The sequence below is a fragment of the Pyrenophora tritici-repentis genome, chromosome 8, assembly GCF_003171515.1.
Source record: "Pyrenophora tritici-repentis strain M4 chromosome 8, whole genome shotgun sequence".
Lineage (NCBI taxonomy): Eukaryota > Fungi > Ascomycota > Dothideomycetes > Pleosporales > Pleosporaceae > Pyrenophora > Pyrenophora tritici-repentis.
Window position 1 is genome coordinate 196,635 of NC_089397.1, and position 27,972 is coordinate 224,606.

At 52.5% G+C, this 27,972-nt stretch overlaps 10 protein-coding genes across 10 annotated transcripts; 3 read left to right on the forward strand and 7 right to left on the reverse strand.

Annotated features, from left to right (window-relative positions):
• Positions 1-505: 505 nt before the first annotated feature.
• PtrM4_135420 (ARG80, Regulator arginine metabolism) lies at positions 506-803 on the reverse strand (the record flags this gene model as incomplete). Its single annotated transcript, XM_001938377.2, has 2 exons — positions 506-692; positions 748-803. The coding sequence occupies 2 exons, from the start codon at positions 801-803 to the stop codon at positions 506-508; spliced, it is 243 nt and encodes an 80-aa protein (XP_001938412.2).
• Positions 804-3,785: 2,982 nt separating this feature from the next.
• PtrM4_135430 (uncharacterized protein) lies at positions 3,786-4,678 on the reverse strand (the record flags this gene model as incomplete). The annotated part of the gene is made up of 2 exons (XM_066109251.1): positions 3,786-3,872; positions 3,920-4,678. The coding sequence occupies 2 exons, from the start codon at positions 4,676-4,678 to the stop codon at positions 3,786-3,788; spliced, it is 846 nt and encodes a 281-aa protein (XP_065960173.1).
• Positions 4,679-6,035: 1,357 nt separating this feature from the next.
• On the reverse strand, positions 6,036-6,542 carry PtrM4_135440 (uncharacterized protein; the record flags this gene model as incomplete). Its single annotated transcript, XM_001938376.2, has 2 exons — positions 6,036-6,163; positions 6,338-6,542. 2 exons carry the CDS (start codon positions 6,540-6,542, stop codon positions 6,036-6,038), a joined length of 333 nt encoding a protein of 110 aa, XP_001938411.2.
• Positions 6,543-7,165: 623 nt separating this feature from the next.
• PtrM4_135450 (Atrophin-1 multi-domain protein) lies at positions 7,166-11,802 on the forward strand (the record flags this gene model as incomplete). The annotated part of the gene is made up of 3 exons (XM_066109252.1): positions 7,166-7,777; positions 7,825-10,464; positions 10,522-11,802. The coding sequence occupies 3 exons, from the start codon at positions 7,166-7,168 to the stop codon at positions 11,800-11,802; spliced, it is 4,533 nt and encodes a 1,510-aa protein (XP_065960174.1).
• A 353-nt stretch (positions 11,803-12,155) lies between these two features.
• On the reverse strand, positions 12,156-13,286 carry PtrM4_135460 (FolD, 5,10-methylene-tetrahydrofolate dehydrogenase-Methenyl tetrahydrofolate cyclohydrolase; the record flags this gene model as incomplete). The annotated part of the gene is made up of 3 exons (XM_066109253.1): positions 12,156-12,242; positions 12,290-13,010; positions 13,102-13,286. 3 exons carry the CDS (start codon positions 13,284-13,286, stop codon positions 12,156-12,158), a joined length of 993 nt encoding a protein of 330 aa, XP_065960175.1.
• Positions 13,287-13,723: 437 nt separating this feature from the next.
• Positions 13,724-17,040, forward strand: PtrM4_135470 (MMS19 nucleotide excision repair protein; the record flags this gene model as incomplete). The annotated part of the gene is made up of 4 exons (XM_001938373.1): positions 13,724-13,805; positions 13,865-13,954; positions 14,009-14,071; positions 14,189-17,040. 4 exons carry the CDS (start codon positions 13,724-13,726, stop codon positions 17,038-17,040), a joined length of 3,087 nt encoding a protein of 1,028 aa, XP_001938408.1.
• Positions 17,041-17,438: 398 nt separating this feature from the next.
• Positions 17,439-18,366, reverse strand: PtrM4_135480 (RPF2, conserved protein; the record flags this gene model as incomplete). The annotated part of the gene is made up of 3 exons (XM_066109254.1): positions 17,439-17,446; positions 17,493-18,292; positions 18,353-18,366. The coding sequence occupies 3 exons, from the start codon at positions 18,364-18,366 to the stop codon at positions 17,439-17,441; spliced, it is 822 nt and encodes a 273-aa protein (XP_065960176.1).
• A 286-nt stretch (positions 18,367-18,652) lies between these two features.
• Positions 18,653-19,555, forward strand: PtrM4_135490 (Glutaredoxin-related protein; the record flags this gene model as incomplete). Its single annotated transcript, XM_001938371.2, has 2 exons — positions 18,653-19,423; positions 19,481-19,555. The coding sequence occupies 2 exons, from the start codon at positions 18,653-18,655 to the stop codon at positions 19,553-19,555; spliced, it is 846 nt and encodes a 281-aa protein (XP_001938406.1).
• Positions 19,556-21,515: 1,960 nt separating this feature from the next.
• PtrM4_135500 (Herpes-BLLF1 multi-domain protein) lies at positions 21,516-23,283 on the reverse strand (the record flags this gene model as incomplete). Its single annotated transcript, XM_066109255.1, has 2 exons — positions 21,516-22,822; positions 22,872-23,283. The coding sequence occupies 2 exons, from the start codon at positions 23,281-23,283 to the stop codon at positions 21,516-21,518; spliced, it is 1,719 nt and encodes a 572-aa protein (XP_065960177.1).
• Positions 23,284-25,210: 1,927 nt separating this feature from the next.
• Positions 25,211-27,955, reverse strand: PtrM4_135510 (Ank-2 multi-domain protein; the record flags this gene model as incomplete). The annotated part of the gene is made up of 1 exon (XM_001938369.2): positions 25,211-27,955. One exon carries the CDS (start codon positions 27,953-27,955, stop codon positions 25,211-25,213), a length of 2,745 nt encoding a protein of 914 aa, XP_001938404.2.
• Between the last annotated feature and the right edge of the window lie 17 nt (positions 27,956-27,972).

Below are 27,972 nucleotides of genomic sequence, written 5' to 3' on the forward strand. Positions count from 1 at the left end.
GTGTGTGAATTGGTACTGGGTGGCTGGGGGTGTGGGTTGAGGCTTGGGAGCCATCTGCTGGGCAGCCTGGGGGTTGTAAAAGGGAGGATTTGGTATGTAAGCATAGTTGTTGGGCGGCGGCGGTGCTTGCGACGGGTACGGCTGCGGAGGCGCGAGGTTTGAACTGGGCCGGCGGATGTGGCCGACTCTCGAGTTTGGTCGCGAGAGGTGGTGGGGAGGTTGCGGCGAGGGTCCTCGCTGCTGAAAGGGCATGCCATTCCCAATGGGTGGTGACATGGACGGGGCGCCATGCCTGATGTGCTGGAATTGCGAGTGTTGCATGTGAGGAGGGATCATGGCATGCTCGGGTGGGGTGTGCGAGTCGCGTGGAAGCGCGCCGCCCTCTTCGTCCTCATCATCGTCGTCGTCGCCGTCCTTTTTGCCCATAAAGTCCTCTGGACCTTTGTGTTCGTGTGCGCCGCCATACTGCGTGACCTGTCAGTTTCATTCCATCTTAGCGCAACTCTCAATCCACGGCAGAAGGGAAGGTGCATACATATTGGTACCGGCCAATGGTTTCGTTGATGTCGCCAGACGAGAACTCGTACAGCTTCTTGTTATGGCCGAAGATGATGACGGCAACGTCTACCGAGCACAGCACAGAGAGCTCATGCGCCTTCTTGAATAGGCCGCCTTTGCGCTTGAGGAAGGTGCTGTGGCAGGTCAGTTGGGTTCGGATGCGCACGTGTGGCTGGTGGCTCAACTTACACGGAGCGGTTCCGGTCGTCCTTGATGGCCTTGATCTCGATCTTTCTGCGACCCATGGTGGACTTGAATACTAGACGTCAAAGCTCATGGAGTGGCGATGAAGGGTGCGCGTATTTTTGGGGGGACTAGTCGAGGGCTCTTGGGGAACAAAAGAAGATGGCAATGGTACTAGCTTGCGCGGCAGCGGCCTGATCACGAAGACGTTCAGCGTTTCAGCACCGGCAACGCAAGAGCCAGCGGGATTAGGAGGTGGGCGGCGAGAGTCGGCGCTGCAGATGTGCAAAAGCTTTCCGCGACTTCAGGGCTATATGGCTGTGATGCGCGACACGTCGATGCCTTGCTGCACTCACAGTCGCTGTGAGGCTCTGAACGTGATGTGCAGAGGAAACCATCATGGAGTGGGTGGGCGCCCCTATATTTAGAAAAGCGGCGTCTGCGGAGCCCAGGCCATGCAATCGCTAAATTGCCCGCTTGGAGCATATTTGGTACGTTTGGAGCACCGGGCCACGTCGACTGCGCCCTCGTTATTGGGCGTGCAATTTGTGCCTCCATCATCCCACCGCTGACCTAGCCGATTCTGGGCTGTTTACTCCACTATGCGACGCCCACAAGGGCTATTTTAAGGACATATCAGGGCCGGGGTCCAGCGGCCTCACACAGCTATCACGCCCTGGATGGCATTGCAGTCACAGATTGAGTCGACCAGTGTCTTTTACCGGCATGGCGCCAGACGACAAATGCCCTATGCGAAGGTGCCCTAGGATATGCAAAGTCCATCTTACCGGCTCCAACTGTCAAACGAGCCTCGCTATTCTTTGCTCGCTACATCCGTCCCGAACAGGACGCGGCGCTTGCAGAAGAGATGGCGACGCTCGGAGAATTCTGACCCTTTGCCTTGAGCGGAGGCATCTGGCCTGTGTACGGATTGTGCGGCATTGCACCTCCTGGTGCGCCTTTGCACCCTGTGCCGAGCCCAAATCTGCTCGCAACACAAGGCGGAGCACCTACCCGACCCCAATGGTCAAACTCTAGCCTCAGCAGCCCGTAAAGGGACGTCCTTGTGTTCTGCCCGCACCTGCCCTTCAACCCACCTGCCACCATAATTTGTTATTATCCCACCCGTCCCGTCCACTATCAAGACCAACCCCACTTCCCCGCCGTGTGCGGCACGGCAATACCCAGGCGATTTTGATTCCTCGACATATGCCATCCTTTCTTCCTTCTGCAGGCACAGGCACAGGCACGCCGCATGCTGACAGTTCGGAACACGACCAAACAGAGCAATTGCAACTCGTCTCCCTCCATGTCCTAAGCTTGATGTCGGAATAGGCCTGCAGCACGCGCTTCCTAGCGCGATCGCCAGTCAGGCCCCAAACGCGATATTTTTAGCAGTACATGCTGGGATGACGCACCTCATTGACTGGTCGGCCCAACTACGTCGACACTCCAGAACGTCATACGTTGCTAAGCTTCTGTCCATCTGCCTTTTTTTCCTTTTGCGTTGCCGTCACATCCCAGTTGACAAGATGATCTGACTGGGCTAACCGCCAGCGCCGCAACGTCGTTGGATATTTACCACTAGCTTGTGCTTTCTTATTCGTACAACCTCACTACTAGCTCCGTAGTCTGTGTGACTTACACTCTTCGCCTGCTGAAGCGAGACATGTGCCGCAACCTGACAGCCGTTCGAGGCACGGTTGGGGTTTCTAATTGAAGCTTTTTCGACCGCTCGACATCACTCAGCATCACATGGACAATCATGAATCCTCCAGTCGAGCGGAAGATAAGGCGGCCCGATGCGTCTAGTTCATCTATCAGATGCAGGTACAGTCCTCGGTTGTTATTCTTAGTCGTGTATACACTCCCGACAACCGTTCCTTCGTCACCTCCCAGTAGCCTGAACCCCTCATCGACCTGTCAGATGCAGTTACCACCTGTCGGGTTATTCTTGGTCGCACACTAGCCCTCGAGTAGTTTACATCTCCAACCGCCTGAATGTGGACCCAACCTGAGACCGTGAACGCGTGGTCGATGCAGGTACCCAACACCATGTATGCAGTAACACAGCTCATCTTATTCGCTGAAAGCTATCATGACTTCTCCGATCCACCTCCCCTCTTGGTCAGATGTTATTCTTGGGACGCGCCTACAGCCCCCTTGATATACAGGCTTCAATATCAAAATGATATGCACCTACATACTCATCATCGACAGCCACGAGTTGGCGGCGCCTACAGATGATACATGCTCAGAAGAAGGGGTAGCTGATGAGCAAGTTGAAAATAGAACGATGAAGCTTACGCGTTGTGACTAACAGAGGCAGTTATGATGAGCAAACAGTGTCAGAGGGGAGGGGAGCCGGCGTCAAAGACAACTACGATGATCGAACCATCGTTCGAGAACCATGGCTTTTGTCATTCCATATTATTCAGCAACCAGCCCTGGCATGGGATCCAGTACAGCGTCTTCGTCAAGTTCTCGTCAAGTTTAACAAACTATGGAAATCCTACACAGGCATCTACCTATCATAAGCTAAACCCCGATATCCCTCCAGAAAAAGCCAGAAAAGCACTACCTACAATAGGACTACCGAACCCCTTTAGCGTTAATATCGATCTAGACCTCATCTGTACATGTCTGGATGAACATGCTATCACTGTTGACAATCTTAACATCCGCTATCTGAGTCTCCGATCCATTATGAATTTCACAATAGGAGAACAGCCACAATATCCATCCAAAATCTCACGTCATGACACACAACCCACTCACCCACTCAACACAAAACAAAAACACACATCAATTGCAGGTGAACAATCGTAGGATTTTCGACTTATGTACAAAAGGATATCCATCCGAAAGGCGTGATTTGGGCCAAGACAAGCTCTGGCTGGAATGATGAAACTGTTTAAGAACTTGTGTGTTCAGACTTTTTTAGTACCTACACTGTTGGCTCGGAATGTCGCTGCAAAAGCATACCACATCTCCCCTATGCTGACAATTCCCCCAAGGGTAATATTGATATTTTGACACGCAATTTACTGGTCAAGCTCGACATAGTTGGCGGGGAAGAGACCAGACTGGCCGTTGAAGCTACCGAGCCACCAGTCCTCGTCTGGGAATTCCTGTAAGGTGTAAGTGAGTGTTTGCTAATTGGGTCAAATTTACTTACCAGTCCGGTGATAGTGGCGCCTTCGGGGAAGCTTAGCTCGTTGTCTTCAGCAGCTTCATAGTCGTAAAGTGCAGTGGCGGTGGGGCCGGAACTAGCAGCGGGTGCTGCGGCGGGCTCTTGCTCGTGTGCTGAGGGATGTGCGGGTGGTGGTGGTGCAGCACCGCCATTGTCCTCATCTTCGACCAACTCGACATAGTTGGCTGGGAACAGACCACGCTCGCCTTGAGAGTTTGTGCCCATCCACCAGTCGTCGTCTACCATGTCGATATCAGTGACGTATTCACCCTCGCGGAGCTCGACTTCGTTGTCCTCTGCCTTCTCGTAGTCGTATTGGATGACTGCACGCTTGCCTGAGCCGCCTGCAGCTGCACCCTCATCGTCATCGTGACCAGCAGCAATGGCAGCGCCAACAGCTGCACCGCCTACCGCGGCAGCGCCGAAGGTAGCAGCTGCAACAGCGGCACCAGCACCACGAGCAGGATCCTTGGCTTCCACTTGAGGCTCTGGGGACATGTCGCGAGATTGCTTAGCTGCTTGCTCGAGGGATCGAGCAGGCATAGGTGGCGCGTGTTCCTCGGCAGGAGCCATTTCTTCCGGTTGCCTTCCCCGAGCAACAGGCATAGCGATGCGAACAGGTGAACCAGAAGGTTCGGGAGATGGGCTGCGGGGCACTGCTGGTGGAGAGGGGACGCGTTGGTGCTGAGTGGCAGGCACATCATCCTCTTCTGGCTCCTTGGGGCGGCTGGGCAGGCCCGGCATGGGAACACCTCCCCGTATGCCTGCATTGGGCTTGCTGGATGTGTCAAGTGGTGGTGGGCTTGAAGCTTGTGGCTCGGGTACAGGGCGTGATGTTGGCGCTCCCATGGGTGCAGCGCCTGTGAAGCGATCTTTCAGGGAGCTCACACCACCAGCTGCGGGAGAAGCTGGCTCCTCTGGCTGGTCATTGGGGTTGCTGGTTACAGACTGACCTGTTCGGGTAGTCTGAACAGGTGCCCATGATTTGCCAGAGTAACCACTTTGCCAGCCACCGCCTCCACTCTGTTGGCTTTGCAGAGGAGCTGGGCGGCTTCCAACATCAGCAGTAGGTGACCGAACAGGCTGGCCACGAGCTGCCTTCTTTTCAGCCCAGATCTGAGCAGGTGTCTTTCCTCCCTCATCGGCAAAGGTTTTGCTTGCGGCGCCGACGAGCGGTGCAGGAACAACGGGCTTTGCACCGAAACCTCCAGGCGTGGGAGCCTTGGTTCCAGTGAATGTGCTGGCGCCCGCAAACTTGTTGGCAACCTTTGGCTTTGGCATACTGGTCAAGCGTTCGGGCTGCGAGCTAAAGGCCGCTGACCTTTCCGCGAGCGATTTGGGCTTCTCTTCCTCCTCGCCATTGGATCCTGTTGCAGCCGGAGACAACGAGGGAGGAGCGGCTTGAGCCTTAGCGCGAATAGCTGCAATATCAACTTTTCCCACTGGCTCATATGCGCCCTTGACCACGGTGGGTCGGTCGTCTTTGGCCTCACGCGCCTGAGCTCGAATAGCGGCAATATCGACCTTACCGACTGGTTGATATGCGCCCCTGACGACTTCGGGTCGGTCGCCGCTAGTCGAATCGTCTTTCTTTGCAGTAAGTTCTGCCATGTTCACTTTGGTGGGCGTGTATGCAGTTCCAACCTTCTCCAGCTGTGACCTGGAGACCTGCGGGGCATCCGCACCCCACCCGTCGGCATCCTCATCAGCTTTTGGTGCCGATGCACGCGAGCGTCCCAATGGGTTGAATCCAGCACCTCCGCCTCCTATTGATTTGGGTGTGAAGACGGGCTTCTTCGCAACGGGGGGTGGGCCGCTTGAAACGGGAATGTCTCCGCCGCCGGAGTACTTTGCGCCTGATGCATCTGCAACTTTCTGCACAATTTTCTCTGGAGTAAGGTCGGCTTCGGAGCGGGCGGTGACTTGGACGTGGTATCCCTGGTTGAGTCAGACGGCGAAAACAGTGAGAGCTGGGTATTGAGCCACATACGTGTAGAAGCTTTGAAACGACTGTGAGATGGCTGCCAAAGTAGCCCTTTGTTCGCTCTGGAACACCCTCACCGCACTGCGTAAATGTTAGTTGGGTAATTATGATTGGGACTTAATCAGCACATACCCATGCAATGAGGACATTCTTGGGCAGCGACGTATTTGGGTCCTTGACTTTGACGAATGCAAACTGAATTCGACCATCTGAGAACTCGTCGATCAAGTCGACTAGCTCACCCTCTGCCAGACGTCAGCTTTTGTTTTTCGTAACGGCGGTGGCTTTTGGCTGCTGCCATGCGTTCCCGCTGCCTGATTGTGCCGACACCCGAGCTTAGGCGGATACCTAGCTTGGAGACGGCTGTGGTGGGATACACAGGAGAGAGAAATTGAGTTTTGGGCCTTTCAATCACATACCTCCTGTGCTTTGGACTTTGAGTACGCTTTCTTTTCCGCCATCTTGCTGGAAGGCACTGACGAGCGGGGCAGCTACTGTGAAGACGGCCCATTGCCCGTAAGTCGGGGAGCTCGCCTGGGCACCAGATGGCGGAGGAGCATTGACAACATTCTGGTAGCTCCGGGTGATGTTGGGGCCGTTGCTGGAGGTGTTGAGCGTGGCCATGGTGGAGGGGGGGGGAGGAGGGGAAGAGGATGTCTGGAGGGCTGGGGAAAGAGAGCGGTGGAGTGAGGAAGAGTGGAGGTGGAGGAACACAGGTGGCAGATTTCAAGTGCCCTCAGCTAGCAGGATGCGTCGGACAGCTCAGTGTACGCGTATCCGAATGCGTGTATATGGCGAATTGGGCTCGAATTATCCTAGTAGGCACAGAGCGGCACAAGCTCGGGTGAGGCAGCTATGTCATTCCTTGGCCCACACTGTTGGCAGGGCAGACCCTCGTTCGCCTCACCGGGTCGATTGGACATAGCTTCTGCGCACCGCTTGACAACGCTGCACTCAACAGCAGACTCTTGCGTCTCTTAAAGCGTCGCCTAGACGCCTCGCATGACCTCTGCCGCCTTTTTTCTGGTGTTCTAGCCCGCTTACCTTCACCTCCACTCTGCCACGACAAACACTAGCATCCGACAGCACACCAAGCCCCATCGCACCGCCTTTTCGATTCCCCATCATCTCCACTTCACCCGCGCTTGATACTCGACATCTGCCTTCATGTCTCTCGCCTGCGCACTGCTGCGACGACGAGGCGACTTTGAGCGCTGCCTGTGAAGACCCTGCTCTAGTAGTCCGCCATGGAGGATCGCGAGTCGAGCGTTGTGTCGTCGGTCGACTTTTACGGCTCAGACGCAAATGCTACACATGCGCCTGCCCCAGCTGTTCCCAGTGACGCGCCGCTGCCGAAGCGAAAGGCAGACGATGCGCCAGCTGAGCCCGACAAGAAGCGCAAGTTGGAGCTGGACGCGTCGTCGCCGCCCTACGACTTGCCATGTTGCGCTGGCCTGCCTCCAGAGCTGTGGCAGCATGTTTTCTCCTTTTGTTCTCTTGCAGATCTTGGTCGATTGATTCAGGTCAATCGACCTTTCCTTTCCTACCTCACAGACGTGCGCACTGCCTCGACTTCAAAGTCGGGCCATGGCCGTCTGCATCTCCTAAAGTCTGAATCGTTGTGGGCCTCTGCCCGCAATGCACTATGTACAAAGCCCCCGAAGCCGCTCCCAGGCTTCAGCGAGCTGCAAATGTGGCAGCTGGCCTGGTCCAAGAGATGCCAGTTTTGTAATAAACTTGATTCTTATACACCAGGCGAGCGTATATGGCAAAAGGGCCCCGGCAACACAGGCGTGCGCGCCATCTGGCCCTTTGCTATCAGAGCGTGTGGGCCATGTCTGCTACAACAGTGCCAGACGGTAAGTAGCATCGAATTGCCCTACATGGGTCGTCGCTGACTGTTTAGGACGCAAGCCTTCTCTTCTCAACTGCTTCCGCAGTGCGACCCGCGCTCCCCTTTGCGCTCCTCACAAATGATCAGCACTACATTGCCGCCTACACATTGCAATCTGCCACTACGCCAGCTGACGTTGAAATTGCAAAGTACTATTACAAAAACGACGTGCAAGACATGACACAAGAGCTCAACGAGGCACTTGGCCGGGGCCCGGCAGCAGCCGAAGAATGGGCCAAAGGCCTCGAAGCCAGAGGAAGAGAGCGTATGAAGCTCGCCGAAAACTGGGAGCGCTGGGAAGTCAAAAATCAGTGGTGGGAGCAGCACAACGAGGGCAAGCGCGCAGCATCTGCAGCTCCTTCACAGCCCGCCACGTCACACAAGCGGCCGTCCAGGTCACCCCCTCGCCGAACCCCGTCTCCTATAATTCATGCCCCGATTCCAGCAAGTAAGTCGACTTCTGCTGTCTCATTTGCTGTCACGCATGGTAACCCTTCTCGATATCTCAACAACGCCCCTCCTGTCCCCAACCTAACAGCCGTAGCACCATCGTCTCAGCAAGGGCAAGCGCGCCCGCCCACGGTTCCACCACAGGCCTTTACCCCATCTGGACAAAGAAACCTTCACGATGCAAATGAGGCCAAAGCAACTCGCAAGACGGACATAGAACGTCGGTGTCAGCAAATGGAACCCCCAATTGCTCCCAACGTCCTGCGCCACATGGACTCGTTCAAGGCCGCGATCCAAATCCCGCAGCCAATGAATGACTATGCATGGAGTGTGCTTCAACCCCGCCTGATCGCCCAACTCCCTGCTGCCCAACAAGCAGAAGCTGACCACGTGGCCCGCGCTGCTTCCCACTCGTCAAAAGCAGCAGACCGCCGTCACCTAGACGCAAACTCCAAGGAAGCGCGGGAAGTCATGGACCGCGAGTGGGAAGAGTCTCAGCGCCCAATTCGTGACAGACTCGACGCCATTGCCGACGAATTCATCAATCGGGACTGGGATCACGGCAACGCGGTCACTTACGAAAACAGCCCGAAATTTGCAGCCGATCTTCTTGCCTACGTGCGCCGCACATTCTACGCTGAGAGAGCGCGTAGCTCTACTGACCATGCAGATTCTAAACCCAAGCTTGTTCTGGACAATATGAAGTGGGTGTATGACAACAAAATCAAACCATTAACAGAACAGTTCCGCAAGGACATCTTCTTGTGCCATGGCCAAGGATGCGAGCACAACAACAAATACTACGGGTTTGAAGGTGTTACCCAGCACTACGGAGCCAAACATACCTCCAACTTCAGCTCAGGAAACGTGGTCGTGGCGTGGAGAGAAGCTGAATGGCCTGAGGAGACCCCGTTCCATCCAGACCCTAGTTCCGTGAAACCTCTCCATGCCCACCACCCGTCTTCTGGCACGAATGGGTATGGCGGCTACTATAACGGATACTCGCGTGCAGGAGCATCGACCCCACACATGCCCACTCACGCCCCACAGGCGAGCCCCGGACCGTACAATTATGGTGGCCACTATGCTGGACCCTTTGCTCCACCCCAGCTCCCTCCCGGTTCGATGCCTAGTTTTGAGTATCCCCAGCCCTATGCGACTCCTGTGGACATGTACGCGCACCACGCAATGGGCCCACCAGGATACGGCGCTCACACAGCCCAAAATCCTTACCTGACATCCCCAGCAATGATCAGTAATGCCATAGCACCACCACCCAGCATGCCACCGCCTGGTCAAGGAGTTCCTGAGATCGTTCCCAGCGGTACAGAAGATACTGGCCAAAGCACTAGCTCGTTTGACAAGCAAGTAAGTTCAGTCATCGAGATGACCCAGGACATCTGGAAGCGTACCTCTGGTGTCAAGGACATGCCAAACAGTCTCCGCATCTACATTTTGCTACACCGCGTCATCTCCAAGTTCCATGTGGAGTTCAACCACGAGCCAAATTTGAACCACTTCATTGATGCTCTATCTAATCATGAGATGCCTAAAGCATTAAAGAATGCACCAGGTCTCTCGTGCAAAGCTTGTCAGGTTGGGTCTGCACATCAGCCTCCGGGCTCTTTCTACTCGAAAGCGGAAGAAAGGACGACATACACCGTTTTGGGTCTGTTGTCGCACTTTAGGACGCAACATCTTCCGTACCAGCACTCAAGTTTTGGCCACCCTGTACCGGGCACTGCACTGGATTGGAAGGAAAACATGATCGAGCTTCCTAGTGAACGTTTCATTTCCGGACTAATCCACGCTCCGGGTATGGACGACGAGAAGCTACTAATGATAGCGACCGTCTTTCCGAGCTTGTTTCCCATGCCACTGCCCAAAATCGGTGTGATTGATAGCCACGGATTAGCCTCACCTGCGTCTTCTGGCCCCAAGGATCCAGAAAAGGCCCCAGGCATAGTTGAGGTTTCTCTTGAGACAGCTGCTCCTGCACGTGCCGGCCCCGCGGGCATGATCGCTGCGGATGCAAATGTGGCTCTTCCTCCAAAACCGTTGGAAGCTGGATATGACCCTCTTCGACCAGGTCTCAATACCGAACCGCAGGAAGTACCAGGTGCCATGAATAGGAAACGTTCCTACCGAGACAGTCCGCCTAGTGAGCGTAGACAACACCAGTATCCCGAACCTCGGTACTATGTAGGTGATCTGCAACACTCCAAGCATGTTCATGCAACTGACTTTTCTGTCTGTCAGGTGGCCAGGGATCATTTGGATGATGGCTATCACCGTCCACGAGAGTACGATTATGCTCCAAGCCCCAGAATCGTTCATGCAGGCCCGGCATATGACGACTACCCTGGTCGCCGGACGGCGTTCCGGGAACAGGAGCGATTCTATGGACCACCGGACGAGATTGTCTACGCGCACCCGCGCGAAGGAAGTCATGGTAGCCGGGAATACAGTGCGTATCCTCGGCAGGTACGGTACTATGAAGAAGAGGAGCACCGCCCTGAATACCGGTTTGTGAACGAGCGTCGTTCGCGAGACGACAGCCCTCCTCGAGCACTGTCTGCAGCGGAGCGGTTCCTGGCAGAGAACGAACCTCCACAGCCCTCGTTGGCACAACAGCCAGAGGCAGAACCTGCTACACCAGTGCAGGAGAATGAGAATGGATCACGCTACACTCCTCCACCCACAGATGCTCCTGCGCCAGCCGAGGCCAATGCACCGATTCGTCCGCTCGGGCCACCGCATCCCAGAGCCCCATCTACCGTTTCAAATGGTTCTAGATTTGATGACTACCAACCAAATGGACACCGAATGCCCATGTCTGGACCGGGCGGCCCGCCACGGAGGTCTGGTCCACAGCGTCGACGAGATCGGCCGCATGACCAACGTGGGCCTTCTCGGTACCAGCGGTATATGAGTGTCGCGCGTGACGATCCATACGGTCGTGGGTCGAGCATGAGTCGCTCGCAAAGCAGAAGATACGAGGAGCAACGTCGCCGTATCGATCAACAGGAAACCCCGCAGCCCAATGCCGAACCAGACTACGAGCCAGACTACTCCAGAGAGCATAGCGCTGATCATTCCGTACAAGACGATAGTTTCTTCCCGCCTCCACGTCGTCAGCCCCGGGGCTATGTATCCGTACAAGATCGTCTTCATCCCCATACTCGTGCATACTCGCCTCCCCGATACCGCTACGACGAACCACGCGGCCCGCATTACGTAGACGAGTATGGCCACCCGATCCATGAGTATGAAGTCATTCGAGTACCCAGACACCGCGACCCATATATGCCCCACCAACCTCACCGCTACGAGCCTGAGCCATATAGATATGTGCAGTATGAACGACCACCGCCACAGCGGTATAATAGCCGACACGAAGAGTACATGTACTATGAAGAGAGGGAGAGGCCTATACCGAGGAGGCCAGCGCAGGATGCAGAGAGCGATGTATACGAGCCACCGCCGCCAGAGATCAAGGTAGAGAGCGTGCCTGTACCCATGCCACCTGAGGCATCATGATTGTGCTCTTTAGCATGGCGTTATGAGATTTGTGACGACTTGTAATTCTGGCTTGGATCAATCGACTAATGGAAGTAATTGTTTATAATGGATGGTTCCTTTGAGGGTTGGGCATAATATACTTGCTTCCTGTTCGTTGATTGGTTTTTTCGTGGTCCACCTATGCATGACGGATGGCATGCTGAGTTCATCATGGTGATGTTACACAACGGCAGTGTCTTTCTCTCCCGAGTTGTTATAACAAAGTGTTCTCAAAAGGAGACAGGAATGTGATGACGAGAAACTTTTATTTGGCACGTGTGCCTTCTAGCGGGTATCAGAAAGAAAATGACATATCGAAGAATAGGCGCTGTTCAAGCCGTCGACGGAACCACAGGCTGAACAGAAGAGGTCTCCTCGACACCCTGAGCAGCAGCATCAATCTTGTTCTGCGCAAGTCGCTACAATATGTTAGTCCCAATCTTCCAAACGTCATATGTAAACATACCAGCAAATTCCTCAACAAGACGGCAATCGTAACCTTGCCAATCGCCGGCACATAAATCGACGCCTTCTCCTTGACCTCTGGTGTGAAGTTCTTCTCACTACTAAAATTGATACACGCGGCTCCATCCTTGATCAGCTCCGTCGGCACTTTGAACTTGTCGCCCGGAACACCGCTAATGACCACATCACTGAGTGGCAGGCAGTTTGCCAGCGTCCAACCCGGCTTCTCAACAACCTCATGACGGCGCTTGCGCAACCCAGCACCTCTTGTAAACTCCTGAACATCCGCAATATCAACACTATAAACAGTCGCCCCATCATTCGCCAGCAGCGCCGCCAACGGCCTCCCCACAACCTCACTGCGATTAATCACCGTAATAGTCCGTCCATGCAGGCGATTCCCATACGGCAGAATCGTATTGTAAATCCGCAGATACTCCAGAATCTTGATGACCGCCAGTGGTGTACAAGGCAAGATGCTCTTCTTTGTGTTTTGTGGGTCCAGGAAGCGGATGTTCTGGTACATGTTGAAGATGTAGCGGTGGGAGAGACCCTCGACGTCTTTGTCGATGGAGACGATTTGTTGCAGGTATTGGTCTTGGCGCGAGGAGAAGATTGGGTAGTAGACTATTATTCCTGAGACGGAGGGGTCGGCGTTTGCGGTTAGGAGGGCATCTTCGAGGTTTTCGCGGTCGAGGGTGCGGAGGGAGAAGTCGAAGCCGCTGGTAGGGGTGGTGGGTTAGCTGGGTGTATCTTTTGCCCTGGACTTCCTGGTGTGTTTTTTGGGATCATGGAATGTAGTGGCTTGCTCACTTTTCAACACATGTCTTGCCTGTCCAGTCTGCGTAGACTTTGGCAGCTGGGTCGGAGCTGGCAAGGAAGCCAACGAGTAGCGGTTTCTTGTTGATTTTGCTGAGGCCATCGCGGACTTCTTCCAACAAGCTTTTCGCAATGTTGTTGGCGAGAACGACCTTACAGTTGGGTTTATCGTCAGCCATGGCGGGGTAGATGTCTATGCTAATCCGGGGAAAGGAAGGTTTCGTAGTTGGTAAAGTTTGTGTTTTCCACCCAAAGGAAGAAAAAAGTGAAGTAGCCCTTATAAAAAGTCGCCCAGCCCTCTATATTAGCGGAAACAAGAGAGAGAAATTAATTCCCTCTCCCATCACCTGCAGAAACCCAACTGCCATCCGTAAGCAGCATTTTTTCGCGCGCAAAGCTGCCCCACCATTGGACCCCCGATACCGGCCAATCAGCAGCCCCGCAACTCCGTAACGTCATACGCGGGAGTTTGACGGGTGATGCGGGACGTGGATTTGTTGCGCATCTTTGTGAATTCTTTACGGTGTTCTTTCACGAATCGACGGTTACCTGGTATCGATTTGCATAATCACACTCCCGGGACCAAACAACCCTCCCTGGCTCTGGATACGTGAATATGTCAGATATTCAGCAGTATCTGCTTGACTTTGATAGGAGCAAGAAGGAGGCTACTGCGACTGCGAAACAGAGCGCGACGCGTATGTACGAGGCGGGAGCACGCGCGGGTTGTGGGGAGACGTTGCTGATTGTGGGGTAGGGCTCGAGGATGGCAAGTTGAAGCTTGTTAGTCTGGTTACGGACCTGGGTGAATATCTGAATAGTGAGGATGGGGCGATTAGGGCGAAGAGTATGTGAATTGGGAGATGAGATGGAATTGGCGTTTTGCTAATGATAAGTGCAGCGATGTCGTACCTCGCCGAGGTGCTAGAGCAGACTTCACCGAAGGTCTTGTCTTTACAACAGCGTACGTACCTTTAGAGGAGTCGTCGTATCGGCGGACCGAACACACAAGCCCAAGACAGATATAAAGGGACAAAATAGGAGTATAGGGTGGCATTATGACTGGACTGACTGTAACTAGGAAATTTACTATGCGACTTTACCGTCTCCCGAACCGAAGACAGCGAAGGCCTAGGATCATGTGCGACAGCGCTGTTAGCCCTCGAGAACCTCGGAAAGTGGGACGACCAACGGGTTGTCAGCATCGTGGAAGCGCTCCTGAACAACACACATCCTCTCCGCCAATACAAACAACAGAGCGAAAGATACCCGGTGTTGAGACTTATCGATAGGCTCATGGCCAAGTACAGGGACATTCTACAAGCCCACCACGATGCAACGCCCGGCTTCATGGAGCGCTTTATATCATATTTTGACGGAGAGAAGGATCCTCGGAATCTGATGGTAGTATTCTCAATTCTACGAGTGCCCATGGCAGAGTGGAATATTGGCGCAGATGCACAAAATCTTTTTGATGCTGTATTCAACTACTTTCCCATTACCTTCCGGCCACCTCCCGATGACCCGTACGGCATCACTGCTCAGGACCTCAAGGATCGTTTGCGCGACTGCATATCTTCTACGGCCGACTTTGCGCCATATGCCTTCCCTGCGCTGCTAGATAAGCTTGACTCAACGTCGATGAACACCAAGCGAGACGTGCTATCGGCAATCACCGCATCGGTAAACGGATATGGTCCACGGACGGTGTCTTTATATGCTGTTACGTTATGGGATGCACTAAAGTTTGAAGTGCTCAACGTACAAGAGGAGGATCTTGCTAAAGAGGCTCTGGCGGCTTTGGCTGCTATCGCGAGAACGCTGTCGCAGGGTACACCAGGGTCCCTCCAGGCTTACTTGAAACCAATCATCAAAGAATGCAACGAGCACTTAGAAGACGCGCCGACGAAGCAGTCGCAAGCCTCCGCGCGGTTCTTGGAGAGTATCGCAAATGTGTCTCCGGATGTCACCAGCATTCTGCTAGCTGGAGTTCTGCCAAATCTCTTTCTCCTGTTCCAGACAGCAGATACCATGCAAAAGCGCCGAGGCTTGCTTGAGGTCCTTGTTCAACTCATCAAAGCGAACATTGATGTCTACGGCGACTGGAGAAAGATGGGTCCTGGTGGAGAGCAAGTTGGGAAAAACGCCCTTCTCCAATTCCGAGACCAAGCGCTGGAGGTAATGGTGAATGGACTGGAGACTGCTCCGAGTAAGGAGGTATCGTTTCGACTTGTATGTCTTGGCGGTTTGATACAGCTATCAAAGGCTCGCGGACTGCTTAGCGACGAGGATGTCGGCAGGATTATCCAGTTATTGCATTCCATCGTCATCCACGAGGAATCGTACGGGAAAGACGAGGTCAAAGGAGCAGCCATCAACGGTATCGTTGAGATCGCTCATCAGAAACCACAAGTCGTCGTCGATAAAGCATTCCCAGCGTTCCTAGCCCAACTTCCTGACACAGACGCAAATGGATCGGATGGCTACATGGCCGTGCTCGAAGCTTTCGCTAAGCTCGCCAGCGAGGAGCAGGTATTTGACACAGTCATACTACGACTCAAGAACAAGTTCAGTGCAGCGGTACAGCAAGGTGCTTCGTCCAAGTATATTGTTGCACTCCTCTCGGCCATGTTATATGCGCTCAAGAAGGGCGAGAACAAGCTGTCCCAGAGCTCGGACACCTCGACGTACTACAACGATATAGCCCTCCCGCTGATTCAGCGTGCGTCAAGCTCCGATACGACCCATCCTGTCGCATTCAACAATGAGATGACGCTGGATCTCGTCGGTCGCATATGCAACTTAATCATCAGATATCTGCCCACTGACCAGCAGAACAGTATCGCTTCGGAGTTGTACACACTGTTCCGTGGCACACCACAAGCCGAACTCCCACCTTTCAACACCAATGCAAGTGTCGAAAGCAACAGAACGATGATTGTGTCGACTCATCTACTCGCCTCTTTCCGCAAAGATACAACTCTTCCTTGCGAGCTCCAGCTACTAATAACATCCCTCGCAAACTATGCACAGCAACCCGCGCTATCACCACTGGTTCGATCAACCTCTCTTCGCCAGATGTCGCTCGTAATCAACAAATACTACACTCCCGCCGCCCTCAAAACATGCATGGACCCCCTCATTGCCGAGTTCGACCTTCTAAACCCCGAAAAGCTCGACCTACCCAGAATACGAATCATCTTCGCCTGCCTCCGGGGAATAGTCCTCAGAAGCAGCGCCGTACTAAACACACTCTACCCAACCCTCCTCTCACTCCTCTCCCACCCGCAATACGGCATCACCGTCGCCCAAGGCTTCACAACCCTCCTCCAACCAGACGACCTCCTCACAAAAGAAAATCACTGTCAGATCCTCGGTCTGCACAAGCACAAGACTTTTGCTCTCTTGGTGCCAAACATCACATCCGCGTTCAAAGACGCAGACGCAGAGACTAAACCAAACTACCTCATCGCTCTCAGCGGAGCACTCCGATGGATGCCCTTTGACATTGTCGTCGAAGAAGTCGGACAACTCGTGACCTTACTCCTCCAATCTCTCGATCTCAAGGGCGTGGATATCGTAAAAGAAGCTGCAATCGGCACGCTGATTTCTACCCTCCGCGAGAAACATGAGGTGCTCGAGGAACATACCGGAGCGCTGATTTCGAGACTGTTGGCTTGTGCTACAAAGGAGAAGAACGGCAAGGGTAAGAAGGAGGGGGCTTCGCCGCCGCCGCCGAGTGTGAGAATAGCTGCGCTCAAGTGTTTGCTATTGGTGGCGGAGAAGTTCTCGGAAGATGTGATTGTGAGGTATAGGAGGGCGGTGTGCAAGGGGCTTGTTGCGGCGTTGGATGATGGGAAGAGAGATGTTAGGAGGGAGGCGGTGAGGTGTAGGGCTAAGTGGTTGATGGCTGATGAGCCGGATGATGATTAGGCGATATGAAGCCAGGGGTGGTGTGAAGTAAGTGTTGTTAGCATAGACACAGATAAACTATGCGAGTCAATACAATAAAGAAATGTTAATCGACTTTTTTCTTTTCGTAGATGCCTAAAGCGCGCTAGATATGAGACGGATTGGTATAGTCTTCTCTCGTTCGTTGCAAACATATGTAAACATGGAAAACGCCGTAGATACCGTTGTAACGCCGCCCCATGCAAGATATACATCTCGAGCTCTTTCTTTTCTCCATCCATCGCATTTGCCCAGCGCAAGATGGGAAGATCAGACCCTCAACTTCTTAGGTGTCTTCTCCTCATCGTCAGCCTCACTCGCCGTATCCTCCACACCCACCTCCTCATCTTCCTTCTCGCCCCTCGAACGCTTCAGTCCCTTCATCTTCCTCGTCTGCAAGTTGCCAAAGTCCTGCTTACCCACATGCACCTTACCGGTACGATCACCCATGGCATCCATATCGATATTCTTCTTGGTCCTAGGTTCCGCGCCCTTTGGCTTCTTCAGCGCCTGCTTCATCATATCAGGGTCTGGGAACATTTCGCGACCAAGTGTGAAATCCATGCGCGGCCCCATCTCCTCGACTTCAATGCGCGGCAGTCTCTGACCCGAGCGCTTGGTGCGGAGGAGGTAGCAGCGCAGTTTGATCTCGGGTTTTGGCAGCGCGTCTGTGGGTTCCTCTGCGGAGAAGGAGATTAGGTATTGCAAGCCTTCGACGTCGATTTCCGTGGCGTCTTGGCCCTTGAACATGTCGATGAAGAGAGATTTGGCAAGCGTGTACTTTGTCTGCGTGGGGTCTTCGAAGACGGTGCCGTGGAAGCTGAGGAGCGGCTTCAGTCCAATCGACGGCTTCTTGTTCTTGAATTGCTGTAGCGTGCGGAAGGTGTCGGGGTTGATGTAGAGCTCGAGCATGTCGAGGAGCTTGTAGGAGAATGTTCGGGCGAGCGTGAGGCAGTGCGGGCGCTTCTTGGAGTGCAGCGATAGCACGAGGAGGGAAGTATCGTTCTTTTGGGCGAAGAACTCGAGCGAGGAGGCGTCATCGAAGGGGTGGATGTCGTTTTTCTTGGTGAAGCGCTCGACGAAGGGGTTCTTGAGAATGACGAGGTCGGCGACGGCGAGTTTGAGGATTTGAGAGGTGCGCTGGCCCGGGACGAAGAGCGTCGTCTTGGGGTTCTCGTGTTGTTGCGGCTCGCGCTTTGCCATTGCGCGCTTTGCGCGGGCATTCTTGGGTTTGCTGAATTATGCTGTTAGAATCGCATGCATTATTAGTAGGTAGGAATCAGCATCAACTTACGCCTGCTTCAACATTTTGTCGTTGTTCTGCTGCTCAAATGTTGATCCTGGTCGAAATCTTGGCTAACACAAAAAAGTTCCAGAGATAGTCGATGCCGGGGAAACTATTAGCCGGACCACGGACATGATATCCCGGTAACCTCCGGCATAGCGGGGTGGTTCCGCAATTCGGCCTCTGACGTGATTCTGGTTCGTCTTTTTTGCAGCGCGGTGACTACATCAATTCACATTGAATGATACTAGAAAGTTCGACTTGAAGTTCGAAGTACCGCAACACCACGCAGACATCTATCCGACAGCCATGGCGTCCATGCAGGAGATAACGGATGAGTCCGTGTTCCAATCGACCATCACTGCCCTCCCCGCTTCCACACTCGCCGTCATATACTTCCACGCGCCATGGGCAAAGCCATGCGAGCAAATGTCCGTCATCCTCAAGACACTCGCCAGCACATACACGGCCGACGCCCCAATAACGTTCCTCTCGCTCAACGCCGAAGAATTACCTGAGGTCTCCGAGGCCTACGACGTCACAGCGGTACCTTACATAGTCCTGCAAAAAGACGGCAAGACCCTAGAAACAGTCTCTGGCTCAGACGCATCAAAAGTACGAGCAGCGGTGGAGAAATACGCCGGCGCCGGCAACGGTTCAGCATCGAGTTTACCACCCGCGCAAACCGTCACACCACGAGCAGAAAACGGCACAGATAGCACAGGCAAGAACCTCGCAGGTTACGCGCCTTCCGCACAAGACCCCAAGACCGCGCCCGAATACAGCGGTAGCGAACACCAACAGGGCGAGCAGCAGACGAACAAGGATGAGCTACACCAGCGGCTATCAGAGCTGGTCAAAGCAGCTCCTGTTATGCTGTTCATGAAGGGCACACCGAGCGCGCCACAGTGCGGGTTTAGCAGACAGACTGTGGCTATTCTGCGCGAGAAGGGCATTAGGTATGGCTTCTTTAACATTTTGGCCGACGACGAGGTCAGGCAGGGGTTGAAGGAGTTTGCGGATTGGCCGACTTTCCCGCAGTTGTGGGCAGATGGGGAGTTGGTGGGTGGTCTTGATATTGTGAGTATACCCCCTTTTAGTCACACGAGATGATGAGCATGCGCTAATATTGTTCAGGTCAGGGAAGAATTCGAAAACGACCCAGAGTTCCTGTCACAGTACGCCGCAAACGCGCCCAAGACAGCGGCTTGAGTTGCTACTTTCCTTTCACTGCCGACACTAAGGTCATATGCTTGGCTACCTTTCAGTTCCAAACGAGCTATGTGGAAGATACATTGATGATGGGATTTTTTCGGACTTGGACTTGACGAAAATCAGGGATACAGGGTTTATCTAGCTATATCTCCTCCTCCTCCTCCTCCTCCTCCTTCTTCTTCTTCTCTTCCCAGTATAAATTAATATCTTTTTGCTTGGCAAATATCAGTCTCTTGACTTATGTGCCACCCACAGTCCTATTTTACCTATCCAGCACTATACTTGAATGAGGTCTATCAAAACGAAGGAGATCCAAATGCAAAGGTCGTAGCGTTGGGCTTGAAACTACGGCCTTGGGGCAAGTTCCGTCTTCTCTAGGTAATGCTTGGCCATGGCATCATGATTCCATATCATTTACTCATTGCCTAAAATTGACAGAGAAACCTGCATATTCTACTGGTCAATCTTGTTAGCCTCCGTAACTCTTTTAAGATATACACTTAGTATACCTGTTTGTTATCACCAAGCGGAAACAAACATCAACCGATCAGACCGTCGTGCTATGTGTGCTGGACTAACACAAGGGCTGATTCTCGAACTTTGCGGAGTAGGCACGTTGGAAACTGGTGAAACTACAACAATTATTATACACGTTCACAGAATCTACACTCTATTCGAGATTAACGGGTATTTCGGAGGTATCAAAATGCAGCTCACAGTTCCTAGGAAGTTAGTGAGGGATGTTCGGTATTCCGAGGGTGCAGTGCGACACCATTCTTCAGTGAGGGATGGCCGTGTGGGTTACATACGTGGGTACTATGAGACAGCGGTTAGGAAAGCTCAGACTATTTTTGTTTGGGGACTTATTTACGGGGAAGTGGTTGGCGGGGTAGAGGAGGCGTTTTGGCTATAAATCATTAAGCAAGTACTCATACACTGAAACATCCACTCACTCATACCCAGCCACTGCTGCTGCTGCCTCACTCTAATCCCCGATAGGCTTTGATACCCATCGCTGCGTGGTTTCGAAAGTGGGGAGTAATCTTCGCATTGGTTCAGTGGGATTTCTGAGCCAGCGAACGCTGAGAGTTTGGTTTTTCTGATGACCATGGCGTGGGCTTATGCTAAGGAGGCAATGAGTGCAGTGGTGGTGAGCTGGGTGCTGTAGAGCTCGGTGTAGGATTTGTTGCCTAGGGCTTTTGAGACATTGGCGATCTGTATGTCATTTCGTAGGGTTAGGGATAGTTTGGTCGTCGAGAGGGAGGACAGCGGCGAGGAATGCAGTAATTCGTCTTTGTTTGCACGCCTAGTTGTGTGGCGAATTATCGGCCTCCTGGTAGTGAGATGTGTAACAAAAGTACCGTTGTAGGGCTTTGATAGGAATGCCATGCGATGGGGTGGGGTATCGTAGGAACCGGCGCTAACTTGTTGGGTTGTTAGACGATAAGGACACCAGCAGATGTGAAATCGAGGCTGAAGACGTCATCTTTAGTTGCAAACCTAGTGTACTTTTTCATGATGAAGTTTTTGAAGATCGGGAGTTTCTCGAGATTATGGACAACTATAGGATCAGGCAATGTACCAGGTATAGGTACTGCGAGAGGTAGTCCATACTCGGTGGACAATTTAGCATATCCAGTCTGGATTATTTTGTCTCGAACCAAGTACTTTCCAGAGCCAATGTGCACGGTCCAGCATTGACGGATTGACGGTGACGAGCATATAGTGGTACGAACTGACTGGAGGGCGTGGCCGACTAGCGGGTCAAGATTGATAAGATTTTACTGAGAGGGGTATCAGAAAGCAGATAGGAAAGCAACTGTTTTCATTCAACATACCTATATAAGTAGCATCTTCTTATTATATTTCTATATCAGGCCGTTACGCAAATTACAATAACGAAAAAAAAACAACAGTCAGTTACATATATATCCACCCAACATGCACACCATCATCCTCATTCAACAGTATGTTCCGCCGCCAACCGCGGCAACGTCCCACGGGAATGAATCGTTTCAGAAAGTCCCATCGGGCGCTCATCCAACAGCCTTCCATCATTTTCTTCGTCAACCTTGCGAAACCCATCTTGAACCAATCCCCTACGAGGGTCCTTGTGCTTGTCGATCTTGGCACTCTTCCTACGAGCACTGACCGGAGATGGGAACGCAGTACCATCACTCAGTACCATGGCGGGAGGTGGAGGTGGAGGAGCCTGGCGCGGTAGCTCGAGAGATTTGCTGTCTCCTGACTCGTTGGTAGCCATGCGGTCAACTATCGGTTTCTGGGATGTCGCAGTTGGTGCGTCGCTATCGCCGCGGGAGTGGTGTGAGCTTGTCGCATTCATTTTACGCCTGCGCAAGAACAAGGCTAAGCCGACGAGTAGAAGTGTGCCGATGACGGCTCCGACGATGCCTCCAGCTAGAACAGCGACTGGGGACTTTGCTTTTGCGCCAGGTAGGACGCGACACACTTGTTTTACTTTTGCGTCTGCGCCCTTGGGGTCGGCTTTGGCAACCACGGCTGGTGCGAGCTGGAAGGTTTTTGCGTCGGGGTCGACGATGAGGTAGTTCTGGGTGAAGAAGGGGAGGCCTAGGGTTCCGATGGTGAGGGATTCTGTTTGGTTTGTCACGGCCATGTTGTATACTGTTGCGTTGTCCACTTCAAATACTCCTGCAGCGTTGTATGCTCGGGGTCGGCTGTACAGCTCAGTCACTGGAATGACGGACTTGTACGAAGCGACTGAAGGCTTTGATGCATCACCGCCGGGTTTGCCCATGTCGGATAGCGTGATGGTGATGGTGCCTGCCGGAGCGGGAGTGGTGGGGAGCTCAAAATGGCGTGAAGTTTCGTTCCAAACGGCAGTCTTCTCAGCAGCAGCAAGGTTTTGCAGCATGGCAGCAGGAAGCTTGAGGTCCGAGGAAAAGGGATCCAAGTGTACGACAAGCGTGTCTGTTGCGGCTGTGAAAAGGGTCGTACTCTTGCCGCCAACATCGTAAGTGATAGCAGTGAGAATGGCGCATGTTGGGCAGTCTGAAAACATAGGGAACGCGGTCGCGGGACTTTTGAGGCGGCTTTCGTCGTAGCCACCGACGATGAGTAGGCCATCTTGTGGTGTTTCTTCGGATTCCGATCCAGCCCATAATCCATATGTCCGAGATGAAGCCTGTCCAGAGTCGACAAGGAAGTTTAGAAAACTGGAGTCCATTCCCAAGGGCAGAGTCGCTCGATAGCTTGGCTCATCTTTCTTGAAAGCGTCTGCGCTTGCTGAGGCGCGTCAGTTTCGTGTACCTATACTGACCAGCTGCGAACTCACTGTCGGTAGACCCATTGGTATACATGGGAAATTTAGGGAACTTGTTGGTGGCGGGCTTGAGACCAAAAGCCGCAGTATCATCGAAAAAGATGTATGAGCTTGCTGAAGCTAGATCCACGGACTCTCTGCTGCCGGTCCATACTGCGTAGTTTACCTCTGCAAACGAAGTCGAAGTTGCACTCGCGTAGACACCACCAAGCTGACCGATACAGCTGGTGTTCGTGGCTGCTCCGCACTCTGCGGCATTGTTGATGAAAAGGTTGTTGGAAAGTGTCGATGGTGTCAAGGAAAACGGCTGTGGAGGAGTGCCAATAGCGAATGATATGCCCCTGGAAAGGATGCTGCCGGCTGCGGAGACTGAGTTGTTTGCCCAGGGCAAGAGCAATGGTACAGAACCATTTGGGCAAGCCATCGCTACCACAAGTGCCCTCCCAGAAGGCAGAATCTGAAGTTGCGTGAATTTGACAGCATGAGCCTTGTCCAGGCCATGTTCCAAGTTTGGGATCAGTCATCACCGCCCTTGATATCAACATACATGGTCGCGTAAATCAGGGGATGATCTCCAGGGCTAATGCATGGTTACCTGGGCTCTTAGATCGGGCGTCGATGCTGGGGTCGAGAATTCATGTAAGGAACAAAGCCTTATTAGGCTAGTCTCATGGTCTGAGGTCATGCCTAGGTATATTTCACCAGTCTCCATGCTTCAACGACTTCAACTCTCTTTTTCCGAGACCGAGAAAAGAAGTCCTGTCTCTAACATCCGGAACATCTTGCGCTGGGCATTATCGTCTTCCAGAAAGTTCATGACGTCATTGTTTAGCTGCGTCTAGACTTGATTTACTGAGCCCGCGAGTCGTCCTCATCTCAACTTCCAAGGAATGTCGCCGTTCATGCCGCAATAACTCTCACACAACGGGCCTTTTGCGGGGGCGTGAAGGTATCGAACATGTTAAATTCGGACCGTATAAACGTCGCAACAGTTTGAGCCACGCGATGTCCCGTATATCGAGCCAATCAACGCTTTCAAACGCACTAGCGCCTGTCGGGGGAGAAACCTCGCTTCTGCAACCCTTTCGCGGATCCCCTTCGCGGCTGTGACATCTTCGCCGACTGCGTGCCCAACCTTGGAACCTTGCAACCCAAGTATGCACCCAATTTTTGCCTCCCGTTCCGCCCGCAGCGAAAAAAAAACTTTCATCACGCCAGAGGACCTGGTGCTGGCACGCCTTGGGCTTTGATCGCTGTGCTTATCGGCAGTTGTACTTCTTGACGTCCAATCACGTATCGAAGTACTTTCGGCTGAGGGCGTTTCCGTGCTTATGTTGGCTCAAGCTACGGTTACCGTACCAAGCCCTCTTGTCTCGTAGCGAGAAATTCTGCCGAAGACGTCACTTGGGCGACCTCGGTTACTCCGAACAGCCCTCGTGTTCGAAGCATAACTACGCGGTGATAGTTGCGAGCGGGAACGTTAGAGTACCCTTGACAACGTGTCCGTAATAACGGACACGTCGGAGTAGTCAATCTTTATCGCTTGACTAGGAAGACTAAAAAGACTAGAAAGGTCTACATGCTGAAAGAACTCCAGACAGTATGAGCAAGCTTTCGCATGTTTCTAGAGCGGTCCAGACATGGTTGTCCTTGATATCGATATCACAGTCAGATCTTGACGCCATAATGGCATTCCAAGCGAATTGCTCATACAACTTCGATCGACCGAAGTGACAGACAGGATCATCGTCGTGGATCTGCTTACAGACCGTCGCTACCCCTTGAACAGCGATCATTACCACAGGCGAGGGAGTACGTTCAGCCTCATTTTGTAGCTCTCCTTGGCCTCGTATTCACTCTCAGTTACGAGGTCTTTCCCTGACGCTCCAGCTTGGCGACCGCCGGCCCATTTACTTCCCGTGAAGCACGCTCATAGTTCGCTTAGTAGACATTCACGAACTTACAAGATCCAATTTCGTCGCTTGAGAGATATATCATGGGTCGCAGAGAAGCGCTTGATGGGTGACAAACAACTAGATAGGCCTAATATCGCTGAGATTAGTACCTTGTCGTCTCCTTGGTAAGCTGAGGTGAGGAGCTACTGCTCTGATTTCTACGCTGTCTTCTTCAAAGTCTTCACGCGCATCAAATAAAAAGACTGTCATTGTTGTTATGGATTAATCATTCTGTACGCCTGTGTTCCTATGTTGAACCCACTCATGTATGAAAAGACAAAGAGAACAGTCTGGAACAGATACAAAAGGTGGTATTTGCGACTAAGACGGAAAGGTGCTGTCTAAGCAGAGAGGAATCTTAGCTTCTATTCCTCGAAGTTGCGGTGATGGCCATCACTATGGAAACGTGGAAAGGTCCATTTGAGACGACGTGGTCGTGAGGCTGAGTTGCTGATCGGGTGTCTGGTTATCCTGGCGACTTTGATACTGCTGCCAAAGAAGCTCAACGTGTCGCTTTGTAGCCATGTGGCCGTTCATTTCAGCAAATCGCTTAGCGCGCTCGTATTGACTTTCAGGAGGTTCTCCGACTGTGAGTTCAAGTTGGACGCCCCGCTGCATCAGGAGCGATAGGACATCATAACGAGCCCATTCTGCTGCTGCTTCGAATGCAGTGCGTCCATCGCCCCGAGATGGCGGGTAATTTGGGTCGACTTTTAGGTCGAGCAGGTATCTGACAATCCCACAATACCCGTTCATGGCGGCTAGTTGCAATGCAGTGCCACTGGAGTGCGCAGGAGTTGCATTAATTTCTACACCCTGACTGATCAGATATTGCACGATTTCCATACTACCAACTTCTGCGGCCCTTTGCAGAGGCGTCCGGAAAATACCCATTGAACGCTTGTAGGATATCTCAGCACCCGCTTCCACGAGTAGCCTGGCTATCGTGAGGTTTTTTATGTCGATAGCGGCCAGGAGTGGAGTTACTCGTCCGAGGACCCAACTATCGTTTTGCACTGGCGACTGTAATCCGCTTGTCGAGATACAAGCGTTCGGACTCGCACCATGTTGTAGCAGCATCTCCACCAGTTGATAATCCTGCACTTTAATAGCCTGTCCCAAGGGGCTAATGGGTTCCTCACTTTTATCCGCCAAGTGTTCCTGTGTCGACAATTCGATTGAGTCGGTCTTCACACTTCCACAGAGAATTCCTATCATCGTGGGATCACGGTGCTGCATAGCTTGCCGGAGTGCTGCAGAACCATAGTTATGTTGTGTTGAGAAGCCTTGGCTTTGTGGAGCATCTAACAGGAGGCGAATTGTATCGATCTCTGCTTTGAATTTCACTGCCCGCAATAGTGCCATAGAATCTGCAGTTGTGCTGCCCTTAGTGAGAAGAAAGCGAACCCACTCTCGGAGGTTTCTTTCAGCTGCGACAGCTAGTAGAGATGGGAAGATCTTAAAAGTCCAGAGAGGCGTTCCATCTTTTCTGAAGCTATCGCACCAGACTGGAACTTTCCGAAGTTTTTTTTCAAATGAATCCTCATAGGAGAGCTCACCGGAGTCCATACCAAGTTGGAATAGCCATTGACAAAGATCAAAATCGTTCATCGTCATGGCGTAAAAAGCGAGGACCCGGAAACAAAGTTGTTGCCTGCCGCCCTCAAGGGGAACGCAATCAACATACGGAAGATCCATGCTTTGAAAAATGAAGAATCCCAAGGTGCCAAAGTCTCGGCTTGATTTGTCATTCCCCAAAGCTAGATGCCACTGAGGTTCTTCCTGTAGAAGTGCGCCGACTGCTGCAATGTGACCACTCTCTAGGAGGGTCAATACCTGCCACTTCATATCATATCCGCGAGCCTTCATCTCCTGAATGATTTCTATGGATATCCGAGGTACGCCATCACTGGTGTCGAGCTCAATGAGGGTTGATGCGTATTTTTCCCACGGGTCTTCATGGGGAAATTGTTTCAGATATGTCCAGGCTTTTTTCGGATTTCCCTCCGTAATGGCCTCCCTGATGGCGCCCTCGCTGACCCGCCCGGCTTCTCCCAAAGGATTGGCCTCCAATTCTCCCTCTTCACTGTATGTACTATTCACTTTCGGGTCTCCAAAGACCACGAAGGTTGCGGCCAAATGCCAGTCTTCTTTTTCGCAACATTCTCTGACCGCATTCGCTTGATAGCCTAAGTTTTCATGGAAAACTAAGTCGGTGTTGGAAGCATATCCTAGAGAATACAATGCTTCCAAAATCACTGGGACGACGGATGTGTTTTTCCTCGCACCTGTTTTCAAGGCGCTCAATAGTGCTGATCTGAGGCTCAGATCTCCAGGTGGAAAGTCTTTTCTAAGATTGTCGAAAATATATCGCACTGCTATGACTGAATCTGGCCAGGAACTGCTGGCACAATGTACCAGCCACCCTGCCTGAATCGATGGCGTAAGATTTGATGTCATAGTGGCCTCGTGGAGTTGCTGGGAAGATTGTAAGCTGTCGACCCAGCGCAAACACTTCTCTGTAGGACGAGCTCCGGCCTCAAGCGTGATACATATCAGTTCTCTCCTTCCTGGATTTGACATATAGTGAGATCCCTCCGTGTCCTTCCATATATACTTCTCAGTCAAGACATGCTTCAACAGCTCATCCGGGCATGATCCAGCCGCATCTTTACACATGTGTGTCAGGATTGTCTTAGCAACAGGTAAATCTCCTGCAGCCACTGCATACTCGAGAGAACAGATTGCTTTTGGTGTGGACTCTTGGTCCATCATGGTTTCTTCAGATGGATCCACGTTCAGTTCCAGCATGGCCGACACAAGGCCCACCTTTCCAGCCTTGACAGCGGCAACAAACAATCGCTCTCTAAGAGCATCGAAAACTGGGGTTGGTAGATTCTTTAGAATTTGTGACAAGGTATCCAGTGACAATGATCCAAACACAGCACAGGCGTTGTTTGAGTTTACATTTCCAGATAGCGGCATGTTGTTGACAAGTGCGGTGATAGCATACAATGGGTCTATAATGTCTTCGTTTGGAAGCGACAGGGTCGTCAAGGTCTCTGGTCTTGGACAGAATATGGCATCGAGCTGATTCTTGGGGGTCCGTTTCCAAGTCGTCAACTGCTGCGATTCAGACATCTTCCGCGCGAGCAGAT